The sequence below is a fragment of the Leptinotarsa decemlineata genome, unplaced genomic scaffold (genome assembly GCF_025532065.1).
Source record: "Leptinotarsa decemlineata unplaced genomic scaffold, Ldec_3_MD MMD2_tig00002159_RagTag_RagTag, whole genome shotgun sequence".
NCBI classification, from domain to species: Eukaryota; Metazoa; Arthropoda; class Insecta; order Coleoptera; family Chrysomelidae; genus Leptinotarsa; species Leptinotarsa decemlineata.
Genome location: NW_027412574.1, coordinates 9,199,565 through 9,217,752, shown reverse-complemented (window position 1 = coordinate 9,217,752; position 18,188 = coordinate 9,199,565). Strand labels below are relative to the sequence as shown.

The following is an 18,188-nucleotide window of genomic DNA, read 5'->3' as shown; positions in this document are numbered from 1 at the left end:
AACAGATTTTAAACAGACTTTTTAAACTATTAGACGATGAATCTTTCAGAATAGCAGTAGGACTTAGGATGGGTATGGTATGTTTCTCATACTTGTGTTTGCGGTAGTATAGTTGATGAAAAAGGTACACATGGTTTGAGTTGCAGGAGAAGTGCAGGGCGTACATCTCGACATCACCAAGTGAACGACATATTGAAACGAGCTATGTTGTCAGCGGATGTTTCTGCAATTCTGGAACCCTTAGGTACCAGTCGAGATGATGGTAAACGACCAGATGGTATGTCTCTCATACCATGGAAATACGGTAAACGTGTGGTATGGGACTTCACTTGCGTTGACACAGTCGCGGCTTCCCATCTAGCCGAAAGTTTCAAGTCTGCTGGAACTGCAGCATTGTCTGGCGAGGAATTGAAAAGAAAAAAATACCAAAATCTTGGAAACAACTATATGTTTCATCCAGTAGCGGTTGAAACTTTTGGTGTTTATGGCCCGGAGTCTCTGTTATTCGTCTATGAACATGGAAGGAGAATAGGCCAAGCAACGAAAGATCACTGTTCTACCTCTTTTTTGATAGAAATAATTAGTATTGCTATTCAACGTGGCAATGCTGCTTCAGTACTTCACATAATTTTGAGATCATGCATTGCCCTAATTTCAGTACGAAACTGAAACCTCTTCGAAACAAGCCGACATATGTGGATATTCATCAGTCTCCTATCAAGGTAAATTCACAAGTGATTGATCCACCTTCTTCTTTTACATTGCGGTCAGTGGACTCAGGTTATTCTTGCCCCCCAAATATGAGTTGCAGTCCTCGTAGAACTGCAGTGAAAGAGCTTCATTAAGCAAGAGCCGAATCGATCCCACTACGAAACCCTTCTTCACTTGGAAGGATCGATCGCAGCTTGAGAAATGGTTTTTATGGAGATTCTGTGAAACATGTTCTTCCTTACGAATCAGTAGATAGTTGTCCTGAAAATCTAGAGATGAAAATTGGATTGGATAATTTAGGAAACACTTGCTACATGAATAGCATTTTCATGATGAAGAATTTCAAGAACGAAGTTTTAATGATGAACGAGAACGGGAATGTTTCCTACTTATTCATCAAACTCAAACACCTGTTCATGCAGCTGCAGTTTCGTAAGAAGGTATCATCTTTCCCTCCAACCGATTTCCTGGAGTCTCTGAAGTCCACTAGATACTCATTAGGACAACAAGAGGATTGTTTCGAATTCTTGGGGTTCTTATTGAATACTCTTCGTGAGCAAAACAAAAGCAAAATCAATACTCCTGACCGCTCTGGACTGAATGATTCCGTACAGCCCATCTCGTCTTGTATTTTGCTGGAAAAATCCTCACTTGTTTACTTTGTGGTAAATGTTCAAGAAGTACCAAAAACTCATGTGAATTTCTGGAACTTCATCTAGCTTTTCCTAATATGACTAATAACCAGTCCGTGCAAAGCTTATTTTTAAATCATCTGAAAATGGAATTTTTAACAAGTGATGATCGACTGTATTGTCAAACATGCGCCAAACTGACTGACTGTTATAAGGAAACAAGTATAGCTGAGGCACCAGTCAATCTAATAATAACACTGATGATTTTCAAACATTTATTTAGTGATTTAAAAATTTTTCCATTTTCCTTTTTTTTAATCTATCAAATTTTCATTTAATTTAGTGGCTATTATTTTGGAATTATAGTATCCTACATTTCTATGTGAAAATTACTGTATGAAGTTCTCCATTACAATTTCAATTGTTTTAAGAGCATGATGGGTGAAAATTCTCCATTTTTTTTAACCACTGCGCTGGTCAGGCCCTATCCCATCGATACATTCGGGAGGGCGCGCAAGCATTATTAACCAACGACCACTCCCCTCATAGTGGGGTAAGTGATCATTGGGACCAAGAATGATGTACCCTGAGTAAGCGCCGTGAGCAAAGAATGACAGCCTTCTGCATTTGTCCGGCTAAGATTTCTGTCTTAGTGCGGCAAGTAGGCATGCTTTTGAGATGTGATAGTATAGAGGGTATCATTCCACCAAGGACTCCAATAATCAGAACAACCATCTTGACAGATTAGTCTGGGTAGAGTCTGCGGAGTTCGAGAAGAAAATTTCAATATTTCATCCGTTTTTCCTCCTTTTTTTAGGAGATATTCGTCTTGTTCTGGTGGTCGAGAAGAACTACATTAGGCTCATTCGGTACTTCTCGTTCCCACAACGAATTCAATTTTCCACGGAGCGTAGGGCAGCACCTGTGTCTCGTCATTACCGTTAGAGTGCCGTAGGTAGTAATACATTCCTCTTAGGGCCGTGTTATATCGATGTAAATAGGCCGAGACTGCAAATGCTAGACGTGTTGACAGCAAGTGCATTAGTTTCAGACGTCTTGCGGCAGGATCTGAATCTTGTGTCAGGAATATCTATACCCATCACGCGCCTGCTCTAGACCAAATTGTTGAAGACACCACCCTGACAGGCCATGATAAACCCCTCAGTTTCCGACTTCAGCCCACTCGATCTGGGAAAAGCGAAGATCGGGCACTTTAATAAGCCAAGGTGTTCAATATTGTTGAAGAAGACCCCTTGTGCTTTTATATGGGTCTTTTGCTGAACGGATTCCAATGCGGTGACAGAGTTGTGATTACCTCGTTCAGTGTCGAAAACTGAACCGAGTTCACCAGCTGCAAGGGCAGCTGCTCTAAAGAGAAATGATCCAATTCCTGCTCTCTTATGGTCTCGCACCATGTATAGAAGGGGTTCCGATGTCCTGACGACTTTACGGGCTCCATTCAGTACCATTCTGTCATGCAGACACACCAAACTCGAAAATCCACAGCCTCCACTCCAATAATGGAGTCTGTTTATAAATTTACTTTCTAGATTATACTGTGGAATGGACGATTTGGGATGCAAACTGCAAACTCCTATGGAGATGCATCGTTTTTCGGGTCTTTACGTCGAGTTGTTACAGCTCCTCCCGAGTCCACTTCACTACTCCAAACGAGTAGAGTAAGATTAGAACGGCAATCATATTTGTTGCAGCACCTTTGTTCTTCCCCGACAGTTCCGATGACCAGATATGTCGAAGTTTGTGCTGATACTTGCCGCGAGAGAGTACTTCACTGCTGTTACCCCTTGTGAGTGGCAATGTTTTACCCCGAGGTAGGTATACGGCATCCAAATGGCGTATGGTGCTTCCACCAATGCACATTTGTCTATCCTGAATTTCATACTGATAGCATGCGTGTACTCTTCCACCACCACCCAATTTATCATTTTTGTCATTATTATTATTGATATCATTATAATTAATTAATATTATTACTATATTCAGTTTGATATTGTGCATTGACTTTTGTTTTTTTCAGACAAGCTTTTTCCAATTTATACAAGATGCTTAAGCCCGGAGGGGAAATATTTTTAATTTTTTTCGAACGATCATCAGCTGATGAAATATACGATTATTTGTCAAAACATCCTAAATGGAGCAAATATGGACATGAAAAACTGATATCACCCTTCCACTTCCACGAAAATCCTTTGAAAGAGTACGAAAAAGTTTTGAAAGAATCACCGTTCACGGATTACCACTTTGAAGTAGAGAACTGGAGTTATTCCTTTCCTAATGAGCAGGCCTTCGAAGGTTTGTTATTGATTTGATTAGGAGTTGGTTTTTAAAATTAAACTGCCATATTTTTCAGATCTGTTTTTCAGCATCAATCCAATCATAAATAAAATTCCGCAAGAAGATGTTGATGAATATAAAAGCCTGTATATAGGAAAAATGAAAAGTAATAACCTTAATTGGATCACTGAGTGTGAAAATACAGGAAAAAAAGTTTTTAATTCTCAATTGAAATTATTCATATTGGTAGCAAAAAAACCTGATATCTAATAAGTATTGTGAAATAAAGACATATTTTCAATTTCAGACACAAAGTGGGAAAATCATTGGTGTTTATTTTTTTTCAATCATATAGTTTCATAATGAAGAAATTGAAATGAAAATGAATTGTTTATGCTAATCAAACTCTTACTGAATTGAACTCTTTTGAATTCAAATTCAAACAATTCCATCAGTTTTTCTGTAGCTTTTGCTGGTTGAAGGTGACACTGTAAGATTGTTTCTTATGGTAGCGGTAGGGCACTATAGAGAGCAGTAAAATGCGCTCAAAACTGCAGCGCGGACGAAGCGGTGCTCTTCTACCGAGTGTTCAATTGGTATGCGCCACCGTGCAATGAATTTACATGTAATTCGAAATGACTCGAAAATGACCATTGCTCATACAAAATATAATAAAATCATGACATATATGATTTTCAATACTTTTTCATAAGAAAGACTACAGGGTTACTTCACTCGTCGCTGAGAGGGCGCTACCAACTTTTTGAAGTGATAACTCCTTAAGGAAGGGTAAACCGCTTGGTAACGTAACGCATAACGGCGCCAGTATGTTTGGCTTTCCTTTCTCCTCACTCTAACACACAGATCTAGCCGTATCTCGAAAAAGACCCAGTGTTCAGTGTACGGTCGACATTGACAGTGAGCATATAAAGTAAAGCTATGACCGTTTCTGAAAGTGATAACTTTTCACTCCGCAGAAGGTTACAGGCCAATTAATCAAAACCTGTCAAATTTCCTCAGCTAATTTTCAAACTTCCAGTCCAAAAAATTTCATTTTCATTGAAACATTTTCGACAAGTTTGAGTAAGTTGCTCTGTCGCCACGTTCCCTGTAGGTTAGGGTTCATTGTGGCTCATACCTATTCAAACTCGACCAAATGAACCCAGCTTCTTGACGAAGCCGATTAGTTTATACGATGAGTGATCTCTCTGGTCAGAGTGTGGTTCTACCAAACTCTGAGAACCTTATTTGGTCCGCAAGGGTAAGCACGAAGTATATGCTCTACTGTTTCTTCATTTTCCAAACAGAGGCGACACACACTGTCTTCCAACAGTCTGAGTCTCTGCATATGATAATTCAGGCGACAGTGACCCGTAAGGAGGCCTGTTAGACATCGTAGTTCATCCCTTCTGTAGTCCAACAACTGTTCGGTTTCAAGCTCCAAAGGGTGAATGAACGCCTCGGATCCAGCCAATCTAGAAAGAGTTTGTCAGAAGTCTTTAAATCTTCTTGCCATCTAGGTGTTCAATGTTTGTTTGGCAAAACTTAAAGCAATGCCAATGACAGGTTCTGGTCCGATGAAGCTACTTGCAGCACCCTCCTCTGCAAGAGCCTCCTTTGCAGCATCATTGCCTTCCAGGCCAGTGATGCCAGGAATCCAGACCAGAGACAATTCGTTAAGTCTTCTCATTAAGAAGAGTCGTTTTTGGTAATTTGCTACCAATTCAGACGTTGCTCGGTAGGAGCCAAGCTAAGAGCTTCCAACGCCGTTTGATTGTCCGAGAAAATGTTTTTGACTTATGTGTGAGGTTCGATTCTACCAATCTCTACGCACAAAATTCAATAGCATAATTTCAGCTTGAAATACAGTCGCATAGGTCCCTAGGCAGGTTGACACATCTGTCCTGGGTCTGCAGCTGAAAACACCTGTACCAGAGCCTGAAGGTTTTTGATCGATCTGTGAACCAAAAACTATCTGCTCTTAATATTTTCTTCTCCCGGAGGATCCAGTCCCTTCTACTCAGAATAAGTACTGAATGAGGGACTTAGTAATTGACAGTTGGGGTCATAATGTCGGAGGTCATTTCCAGAATGCTGTGACTTCCAGTGTCAGCCAGCAGTCTGGTGTACTCTGCATTAGACTGCTTTGTGCAATTGGCGATGTGCACAAGTCTATATGCAGTCCATCTAGCCTCTCTCTCTAGAAAAATGTGGAGAGGAGGTCGTTCTAGAACGATATCCATGGCTGCTGATGGCACTACATAGTCAGACAAGCCTTCGGAAGTAATTCTAGGTTAAGTTGAAAAACACTTTGCAGTGACACTTCACCTTTTCACATTATAATATATCGTTTCGTCAAAATCTGTTGAAAATGTGAATAAAGTCTATTTATTATTATTATTATTATGTTCGTCATCACCACCCTTTTCTTGCTGCGAAGGGCTTTCAGCGCCTGGTTTGGAATTTGTTCCGATGTAGCCGCGAAGTCCGGTCGTATCGCTAGTTTATCGTATATATATGGCTTTCAAGCATTCTTCAAATATAGCGGATGAAATAAAACCATAAATCAAAATAGTTTTTATTTCTAACATTTACGGAGAATGTCATTTTCCAATTCACTTTTAGTACGATTGTAGCAACTAAATATTTTTCTGTTATCTATAATATAGCACTATTATAGAATATCGGTTTTTCCTAGTGGCCCAAAGAATTCAATTTCATATGTCAGTTTGAAGAAATAATGAAAAAAGTTTTTCTGAAAACTTCAATCTTTGGTATGTAAAACCCTCTAGCGGTCATTGCAGGTACCAGAAACTTCAACCACCTCCTTTCAATTGAAAACAAATGAGACTACTGCAATGCACTAGTGAGTGAAATGTATAAGTGCGTCTTCTAGCCACTAGATGACAGAACATGACCTTCATAAGAGTAGTTCCGCTCAATGTGGAAAATTCAAAAATGAATTTTTATGGACTAATAAGTGTTTCATAAATTACGATGTTTTTTTAATGAATTTATCAATGAATTGTGTGGTTTTTTCTTGTAATATTATCCAGATTGGTACTGAAGAGTTCTAAGACATCGATGTCTACCAGTGAGGATGACAGTGTTCCATGTAAGTGAAATTTTGTCATTCATTTAGTTTATTGTGTAGAAATCCAATGAATGATATTTGATATAATTCCATAACGAATGTCTGGAATAAAAACTAAGTAGAGAAAAGTGTTTTTTGTATAATTCAGTGTTCATATGAAAGTATTTGTTTCGAAGGAATATTTCTTTCGTGTAATTCAATGTTCATATGAAAGTAGCTGCTTCAGGAGAGCTTTTCCCAGTTTGTGTCTGAAAGTAACTTCTTTGCATGATCTGCACATCTATGTATAGAGTTACTACTTTTAAAATGGATTGTTTTCTTCCTTTCTTTGGAAGATTCCCACATTTTTGTATCAAGATGGAGTAATAGAAAGCCAAAAACTTTCTTTCCCTAAAATTAATCACTTCTAAAAATATAACCCTTTCAATATAATAAAGTAGTTCTTCCTCAAAAGATTGGGCTGTTCGGATCGGTAGCCACATCATTTCGATTTCATTATTTTGTGCCACTTTGTGGACTTATATTGAATGTTGATCTAACTTTTTCTTCATTTTCTCACTTCAGTTAGCATCATTTCACACAACTTTTGTGCCGGAAGAATTTTGCTAAGATATAGTTTGCGAGCTTAGAACAATTTTGTAATAATCATTGTAAAACTTGTATGGTTATTCCGTGCAATTTGCCCTGCATACGTGGTAGTATTCTTTTACACCAGCTGTTGTATAGTGATCCGACTCGTTCCCACTTGTCTCTGAAGAAGATATCGGTTTGTACTAGAAGATCATGCTTTTGAAGATATAAGGACTGGAGGTTTGGCTTTCAGAAAGTTCTGGGACCGACCAGAACATTGTAGATCATTTGAAGCCATTTTTATGGGTGGAGTTACCAATGGTGTGGGCATATAAAGTTCATCCTTTCAATCCAACCACCACACAAACTTATATCAAATCTCTGGTAGTACTCAATAACAGTGACTTTGGATTGAATTCATTTAAAGAAGAGTGCAAAAATGCGAGTTATAGTTTCAAAATGATTCACTAAATAGAACAAAATCGAAGCAATTGCTATTCTTCTTCATTACGCTTGTCGAATTGGTTTTTAAGTTTAAATTCCACACCTGTAATTTTGAATCAATCAAAATATGTTATTTTGACAAATCACCATGACAAACGAGGTATTTTAGTAGACATTTTTTCTCGTGGGATACCAAACAGCGAATTATACTGGAAATTTTTTGACGTTTACACTAACAGACCATTTTTGACAGATTGGTTTTTATTTGTTTACATAATATTCAGTTTCGATACATTTTAATTACAAAGCTAAGATGTTTTCTATAATCTTCGGACACCTCCTGTCTTCTTAATTGCAAAAATGCAGGACTGAATGTTTGAATGTTTTCAATTAAGTGTATATGTCTAATAAAATATACAAAATAGGCACTAATTTATTCACCTTTTTTCCATTCAGTACTTTCAATTTTGTGTATTTTAGAGGCAAATATTCGTGGACAATTCGGAACAAAATTTCTTTCTTCAAGTTGGAGCCACAATCTTCTATTAATGCGAGTAAATAAGTCATGGTACGATGATTGATCATTACATCAGACAATTTCACACATATTTTACATATAGTATGATTTTCTAATCGATTCATTTTTTAAACAAAGAATTTTGTTAGTTTTACTGGATGTGCAATATTCTTTATTGTAACAAAACAGGAGTTTTTTTGATGTTTTGAATTGTCAAAATATGCAAACCATGATCACAGCCTCATAACCCACATTGATAAAAACGCAGAAAAAAAGAATTTTCTACCACTTGTAGTTACTCAAAACTTATGTTAAATTGAGGAATATACTATTTTCTATCTTGAAATGGTATTCCCATGCAACTAAAATGAGTAGAGAAATTACCAATTTGAAGGCCTAAATAATTACTGCCAAAGCTACGACGCGCTGTGAATCTGTTTATGCAGCTTTCCGAAAAACCTGTAAAATTATAATTTTCTACCACTTGTAGTAAGCTCAAGTAATTATGAATTGGAAGAATATTATATTTCTTGTACCTGAATGGCACTTTTGAGTGTCATATAAAACTACTATTGTTTTCATTTTCTACTATTTGTAAAACTGCATTACGGTATGACTACAATGAGTAGAAAACACGTGGCCAGTACCGAAACTGCAAAGCATATAAAATTTGATAAAATTATAACTTTCTACCACTTGTAGTAATACAAAATTAATATAAAATACAATGAATAAAAATTTCAGAAATATCGCAGGCTTGTAACCCATACCCAGAGAATGATATTGAAACTTCGACGCAATGTAAATTTGTTATATTTGGATAACTAGGTTTCCAGTAATTGAAAAATAACATAAAAAAAATAGATAAGTTTTTAGTTTTTTATTTCATATAAATGGTTACAAGTGATAATAAATCTAATTATTTATATTATTTTGACAACTGTGATTATTGTTTATATGGCATATATATACACTATATATAAACTATGGCAGGTTGATTGGAAGTAGTTGCTTGTTCTTGATTCAAAGATTCTTGAATCGTCTTTTCAAAAGTTGAAGCAGTTCAAACGTCAATTATTTCCTGATGATGGCCCGAGTCTATATGCAGTTATGGTTTTATTTGGCTAAAGTTGAAACAGCAGTGGACCTTACAGAATGATTTGTATTTTGATTTTTTTAACATCAAGTCCAATCAATGATGCAGCGGATTTGAATCAGGAAGATATTGTATTCTGTCCAACTGGACTGTTCTTGTACCAGCCTTTGGAACTGGGATTCTTCCAGTATGAATTTTGCACCAAAAATAAACTTGAAAAAGCTGTGCTAGCGAAACATGTTGTGATATATTTTTCAAATGAAGTTTGTGGAGATCAAATCGTGAGGTGTAGTTTTTGAAATTACTAAGGATCTTCATCAAGTAACGGCCGAATTAATCAGAAAAAAAACGCTTGGTTTTGATGGGTCCCTGCTTGCTTGTTAGTTTTTTGAACAGTCTCACTGGGCATATTTCTTCGTTGAGTGTATTCGGTATTTGCCACTTACTGTCAGCCACTTTTTTTTAACCGCCTTGGGTGGTCTTGGAGAAAACCGGGTATATTCAATGCGGCCTGTTGGTTCCCCTCTATTGTCAATTTCCTCCACAAAATATTCGGGTTGTGCTGTCGCTTCTTCTTTTCCTCTCCAGGCTAATTCATGACCAGCAACGTGGAAAAACTTTTTCTACAGTCCAACAGTCCTTCCGGAGAGTTTTCGTCTCAAAGCTCAATAATTTTTCTCAGCTTTTCTGCTGATGAATTTTCCTTTTTCTTGGTTGGATCCATTTGTAGCTTCCGGCGCTTAGCATTTTTTGCAGCTCTTGTGTTGAAAAATTGTATGTTCGAAAATGGAATAAATTTGCGATTATACTTTTCAAAAAAAAATTCCTGCAATTGCTTGACTGTGGGATTCTATAAAACTTTCATAACACTCTCCTTGTAGTCTTCGGAGTTCTTTTTTCGCATGTTGAACCCTTAGTCTTCAAGAATAAGCGCCAGTTCTTTCCCTCGTCTGTATCTCGGAATATTTTCAAAATATTCATTAGCTCGAAAAAATTTCCGGAAATAATTTGACCTCTAGTGGTATTACTAGTTACAATAATTTCAAACACTTGAATTGATCTAGTAAGCTAAGTTAGAGATATGTCATTGCGTTTTTTATGGATCTCAAAAAAACAATATGTAGTGAATTGAATAGTTTTAGAGAGAATAGGCAGCATTTTAGATGATGACTCTCAGGGTATTACCACTGCCGCGACTTCTTACAGATAATATGGTTGAATTTCAACCATTTTGTCGTTGGTAAAAACCAACTCGAAGATTTGTTCGGTAATTTATGATTCACCGTGTTTAGACGGACAGAAGCAGCGTGGAAATTTGATTTATAACATGTACTGATAACACAGGGCAACGATGAAAAAACTTTTGCTACCTAAAACACCTTATCATTCTGTTTTTTAAGGTGTAAAATCCAAATATGACAGTTATTAGGCCGTATCACCTACCATTTTTTCACATTTGCACATCAATGTATTAAACTTTTTGATTTATTACAGAATTCAACAGCTTTCATATACTACAAATAAAATTGTGAAATAATTTGTGCTGGATGTAGAAAAGTTGGCAGAAGTGCTGAAACACATTTACTGTCCAGAAAAAGGGGAATTATATTGTTCTGTTCACAGCTGATGTTTTGTTTACTGTCAACCAAACCTTACTTTCTGGTTTCCAGTACATGTGCTCATCAAAATGTCTAATCGCGGTTATAAGAACTCTGCTGACAGTTTTTGTTATACTTGTGGTGACTTTGTTATTGAAAAACATGAAAGAAACATTACAGAATTTGTGAAAAAGGTTTATTTCTCATATTTTGGAATTAAACTTGGTGATCAGGATAAATCTTGGGTCCCGCATGAGGTATGTTATGTTTGTGTTGAAGATCTTAGAAAATGGTAAAAAAAGAAGAAAAAAGCCTTTAATTACGCTGTTCCTATGGTATGGAGGGAACCTAGAAACCACACTGATGATTGCTACTTTTGTAGTATTGATATTACTGGCCATAACTCGAAAAACAAGAATGTAATAAGCTACCCTAACCTAATTTCCGCCATCCGACCAGTAGGGCACGATGTAGATTTACCGGTCCCAGAATCTCCAGATGATCTGAATTATGTTCAAACTGATTTTTTTCTGATGTACTGTCAGATAAAGATAAGTGAGATGATGAAGAGTTCCAATGTGCTACAGCAAATATAGAGCCTAAACTGTTTACTCGAATTGAGCTTAACAACTTAGTTACGGATCTTGGGTTAACAAAAGAAAAAGCTGAATTGCTTGATTCTAGACTAAAAGAAAAGAACTTGTTGGTAGTTGGAACTAGCATATATGTGTATAGGAAGAGAAAGCAGCAGTTTTCGAAATTTTTTGAACAAGAAGGTGATTTAGTGTTCTGCTCAGACATTCCAGGTCTGATCAAAGAGTTTGGTGTTGGATACAAATAATAAGAAGACTCTTCCAAAACTAGTTTGAAAGCTGTTTTATTACACAATATGCATCTATACCTGTTGGCCATTCTGTACATATGAAAGAGACCTATGAATATTGTTGAATAAGCCCGAAGAAGCCACCATACAGTGGCTTCTTCGGGCATGTCTTTACACGTCCGAAGATTTTAATCTATCACCAATATCATTTCCTGTAATATTTTTCACCATCACCTGCCGAAAACAGCTAAAAATGTTCCGAAAATGAATGAATGAATAAGTACTTTTAGGAGCTGAAAAAAAAATATTAGGAAAATATCGTGATAAACAGAAACTCTCCATCAAAAATAATTTTAAATAATTGAATGAACGTCTCTACGAGTAATAAAATGCAACAGTAGAGATCAGTATGTCATCATATCATCAACACTTCAGATAAATGAATAAATATACCATTTTATGGACATTTCGAGTACCAGTCAAACAAGAAGTTACTTGATCCTCGAACCCTTCCATAATTTACAATTTTTGAAGACGTTCATTTGTAATGCAAGAAATTGAAGAAAGCTGAAACATTTACGTAAAAAATGTTTTTCCAGAGACAAAAGTTAACCTGTCCGAAGATTAGTTCGAATATATTTCTGTACACTGAATGAGTTTGTAGATAACATTTTTCAAATAGATTCTCATTGCATCGGCGAATATTGATTTTCATTCTGTAATTTCCCTCTAGCTGTAAACAGAAAATCTGAACGACATACCTATATTCAATAAATCGTTAACGTTAGTACGTTACAACGCATTGAATGAATACATCTCCTCTACACTCCGAACATTAAAATATTGTCTGGCACAGACATTAATCAAAAATGTCGACAGTAACATTGGCACAAACATCAACAAATCATCGTTGGACAGTGCTTGGATAACAAGAGAAAAACCCCTCGACACGAGGAGAACAAATGACAGTCTTATCATATGTTCGACGAGCCGTGGAGAATGTGGAACTAACTCCGTATTTAGGATCGTTTTTTCGGCCATCATTCCTCTGCTGATTGTTTTCATCATATCTTCATTAAAGCTTTTGGTGGGATTAACAACTGGGAATATCACTACACATTATCAAACGATGCGTCTGTCTGTCTATCTGAACACGACAAACTCAAAATTTGCCAAACGGAGTGATTACGTGTATAATTAATTAATGTTTTACTATTCATGATTAAATGTTTTCACCGCGTTTTGCTACAGGGTTGCTTCATCAGATTGACTGGTACTTCATACTATTCTACAATGTCTTTCATATAACAGTAGTCAATTGAAAAACCCAATTAGATTAATTATTGATTATTGTAAATCAGGTAGGAAACAATTATGTAATAATATTACTTCAATGAAAATGAGTACCTATAAATATGGTAACTGAAACTTAATTAGATAAATGATCATTTCTGGCAAATCAGGCGAATTTTGAATCAACAATTTTTTCAAAGACAAAATAAGAGCAATTCAGACGCTCTTAGAGCGGTGCCTGTGCGAAAATATCCGAATCGCTGGATATTAATAATAATGATAATATTTATTTGTAGTTCCTTATCACATATAAATACAATAATTATTTGATCTATAAAAATAATTTTAAAAAATACAAATGAGACTAGACTTGGCTGGACAGGTAGGTTTTTTCACTGAATTTATTATTACAAATCAGTATTGACTACTATTCTGGTTACTTATTAATTTATATACTATATATTTCAAATTTTAAGGAGAGAAAAATTTAGCATGGCGTCTCTTTCGTTGCCTCAAGAAGAATCCCGTTGTTGATAAAAAATTTGAAAATCTATCTCGTTCCCCTAGTTACCATCTATCAATTTTCACATATACAAATTTTCCAATTCTTTTTCAGGAAACTTATCTATTCTACTAATTTAACATTGGCTCTTAAATTTAGATACATTTTCATTTTATAGTTTCGTACAAAAATAGTTAACCTCACTTTTATGTAAATATAAATATTTTCCAAAAGCATCACTTGATGTCAGTTTCTGAGGAAGTGATTCACAATAATAAATTTTGAATTTTACATCATTCCTCAATAATAACAATCAGTTTATCATGCCTAGTTTTTCGTATTTCGATGTGTTTCGTTGTAAGAATCTCAATATTTCAATTTCCCACTGTTATTTGCTTGTTTCCGGTCAAAGCTGTGGGTTTCAATATATGTACAGGGTGTCTTTGCTGTATTTTTGTATCTGAATTGTTTAATGATGTTTTTTAAAATTCCCATACACTGTTGTATTTCGAGTCTTTTCATAACAAATACCTCAAATATTAGATATATTTTTTTCTTTACAAACAAAAAATATAGCTAATACTTTCATTTATGATTATGATTATGACATGTTTTTATTTTTACGTTTGTTTATATAAATAAATATCTTTTATGTTGAATATTCCTCTTATTCTTCCTCCATTTGAATATTTTAATTTATAGCTATTCATATTATTTTCACTGACAATTTCATAAGGACCTTCAAATATTGGAAGTAGCTTTGCACATATGTTCTTTTTTGAATCAGTCACTCTATTTGCCCTTATTAAAACCAATCGACCTTTTTCAAAAATTATATTTTCATGTGTATTCTTTTAATTCATTCTTTTTAAATATTTACTACCACTTTTATTCTGTCTTATTCTTATTTGTGTTAAAATTTCCTCTAATGTTTTGTTTTCCTCTTTCAGCCATTTTCTGGGAGGATGTTGTCCCATCATTAAAAAATATGGACTGATTTCTGTTACTGTGTGTGGCAACTGATTGAGATATTTCTCTACCTCTGGTAAATTATTGTTCCAATTTTGATGATTTTCTCTGGACAATATTGTAATACTGGTAAATATCAATTTAATTTTATTTTTATGAGAAAAGTTTTTGAATCTATCATTTTGAAAATGAGTTGCATTATCCAAAATACATTTTTGTGGTTTTTCTACTTCAATAAAATATTGTTGAAGACAATTTGTTATAATAGGCACATTTGTTCTTTTACAAGGATATAATTTTATAAATTTTGTAAAAATATCTACTATTACAAGAATATGTTTGTTTCTATCATTTGTTGTTATTGAATCACTAATAAAATCCATGGCAATTCCTTCTAATTTGTTGGTGGTAATTATATTTCTTGGGATATTTGTATTCACAAAATTTTTGCTCTTATAAATTTCGCAAATATTACAATTATTCGTTAAATCTTTGGTTATTTGGATATCTTTTCTGCAAAAATAATTTTCCCTAAACATTATCCATACTTTTCTCACTCCAGCATGACCATTATGTTCATGTAAATACTTGAATATATTATAAGCTAATCATTACTAATTACATATAGTTCCTGATAATCTTTATCCAAATACCATTGACTTTTTTACATTCAATTATATCTTTTGCTCCTAATTTATTTTGATCTTCTATAATTTTATTCATTGAAAATATTTCCTGTTGGTCAATTAATATATTTATATTTTTTCTCTTCTTACTTTGCCATCTGATCTTGTTAATGTATCCGCAACAATTTTGTTTTTTCCTTTAATATGTCTGATCTCAAAACCATATTCTTGCAAAAGTAATGCACCTCGATATGTTTACTATTACTTTTGTAATATTTTAAATGCATGTTTATATTAGATAAGTTATTTATTTATTTTACTAAGAATTTTGTTAATTTGTAATTTATACCTCATTATTATCACTCTGTACCTCATTCATAGCGTGTGTCCGTTGTATATTGTTTAGCTGTCTAATTTCTTCTACGCTTTTACTTCTCCTATGTCTGTACATATCATTTCTTTCGTCATCGTAATCCCTATTATCTCTGTAATATTGTCTGTCTGTACTATTAGCTCTGTGTCTGTATGTATTATCATTGTTGTTTCTATTATCATTGTTATTATTGTTGTTATAGTATCTGTTATTATTATTATTATACCTGTTTTGTTCATATCTGTTATTATTATTGTTATTTTCTCTGTTACAATTATTTCTATTTTCGTTATTATTATTGTTGTTAGTGAAATTCATATTATTGTATCTACTATTATTTTTTGGTCTATTATTGTAATATCTGTCATTTATATAATTATTATTATCATTTCTGTTATTATTCTGTCTCCTATATGATTGGTTGTATTGATTCCGATTATTATAATTATTATTACTTTCTCTATTAGCATATTCCTGTCTATTATTATTTTGATTAACCCTATTTTGAAAATTATTGTAATTGATTCTCCTTCTTTCTTGTGTCATCAAAAATTGACATAGACTATTCATATCTTTAAAATTGTACAGCATCATAATCTCCTCTAAATTATTATCAAAATGTTGGATTATTAAGTTGACTATATATTCTTCTGTGAAATTACAATTTAAATACTGTGATGTACTATATATTTCCATGGTGTATTTATAGTAAGATGTTTCTCTATTGGAATTGAATTTTCCCCCTAACAATTCATCTTTTATTAATTTTTGTTGGGAAGGTCCCCAGAAATAGCTCAAAAATTAATTTGAAAATTCATCAAATTTTGTCAATAATGACAACAATAATGCTTCTTCCTGCAGTTGAGTTCTAATAACTTCTTTCATTCCTTTAAATGACAAATTTTCATATTTACTTTTTATGAATTCTATGAAAGGAACTGGATGTTGTCTTTTAATGTTTCCATTAAATATTAATTTATTTTCATTACCTATAGCTATAATTGGTCTTATTGATTCTTCTCTATTACTTAGGTTTCTCTCCGTTTGTTTTATTTTATTGTTAATATCAATTACTTTTTCATTTATATTATTTTCATTTTCTTTAAACTTTCCTCTAGTTAATTTATTTTTCATATCTATTTTTTCATTTAAGTTCTCATTCTCTTCTCTCCTTGTTTTACTTTTTGTACCAATCCTTCTTCTACAATAGTTATTCCTCCATGTACCTGATCAATGTATTCTTCACTTTCTTTTCTATGATCTTCCACCCCCTGATACATTTTTCCGACCTTTTCTTAAATAGTCCTTTTATATTCTGCTAATTCTTATTTCAAATTATTATGGTTTATTTTAATTTCTGTTTCTAACTTTTTTACATTATTTGTTTGTTCATCAATTTTTCCATATCTTGTCTTACTCTTTCCAGTTTTTCCATATCTTTTTTTCTGCTTTTTGTTTCTTCTTTTCTCATTCTTTCCAATTTTTCCATATCTTTTTGTCTTACTCTTTCCAATCTTTCCATTTCTTCTTGTCTTACTCTTTCCTGTCTTTCCGTTCCATCATTTCTCATTCTTTCCAATTTTTCCTTATCTTCATTTCGTTGTTTTTCTTGAATTTTCATTTCTTCTTTCCTCATTCGTTCCTGTCTTTCGAACAATTAATTCATGTCCATCGGTGTTTGTTTTCCATGATGGTGTTCCTTATTTCCTGCTGTACCTTTTCCACATTTTTCTCAGTAGTCTGTTCTGGCTGTTGGCTCTTCTTTGTTCTTCTTGTTTCCATTTTTCAGTAAACTTATCTAAATTTTTTGTTATTTATATATATATATATATATATATATATATATATATATATATATATATATATATATATATATATATATATATATATATATATATATATATATATATATATATATATATATATATATATATATATATATATATATATATATATATATATATATATATATATATATATATATTTCAACTTAGTAATTGAGATGTTCAATTTAGTTGTTCAATCAAGCTGTTTAATTAAGCCCCACGTTGGGCGCCAATTTATTATAAGATGATGATGTTATTAAATGATTTTACCTCAGTGTATAGAGATTTTTCTCAACCTCCCAGGTGGATTCAGACACAAACACAACTATTACTTACCCAAATTTGACTTTTCTTGTAGATTTTGCTGTGAATAAATTTGGAAAAAGACACAATTAATATTAGAAAATGTAGAACAGTTTTAATTATCAGAGTAAAAATATGTTGAATTCAAAAATTATATATATATATATATATACATATATATATATATATATATATATATATATATATATATATATATATATATATATATGATGAGCTGTTTTCTCGGGTTTCGCTCCGTGTTCTGTGTATTTTCTCCCCATAAGGATTATTTTCACAACGTTTCGGCAAAGTCTCATTTGCCATCTTCTGGTGATGTCTGGTTTTTTCAACTAGACATCACCAAGTCTAGTTGAAAAAACCAGACATCACCAGAAGATGGCAAATGAGACTTTGCCGAAACGTTGTGAAAATAATCCTTATGGGGAGAAAATACACAGAACACGGAGCGAAACCCGAGAAAACAGCTCATCATACTTTATCCGTGAGAATCTTCGA

At 33.6% G+C, this 18,188-nt stretch overlaps 1 protein-coding gene across 1 annotated transcript in view; it reads left to right on the top strand.

Annotated features, from left to right (window-relative positions):
* LOC141483044 (juvenile hormone acid O-methyltransferase-like) overlaps positions 1-3,964 on the top strand; it is a 34,472-nt gene extending 30,508 nt beyond the window's left edge. The window contains exons 2-3 of the mRNA XM_074177218.1: positions 3,382-3,656; positions 3,715-3,964. Of these exons, the coding sequence (XP_074033319.1) occupies positions 3,382-3,656; positions 3,715-3,908 (469 nt within the window). The 3' untranslated portion in view covers positions 3,909-3,964. The remainder of the gene's footprint in view (positions 1-3,381; positions 3,657-3,714) is intronic.
* The last annotated feature ends 14,224 nt before the right edge of the window (positions 3,965-18,188 follow it).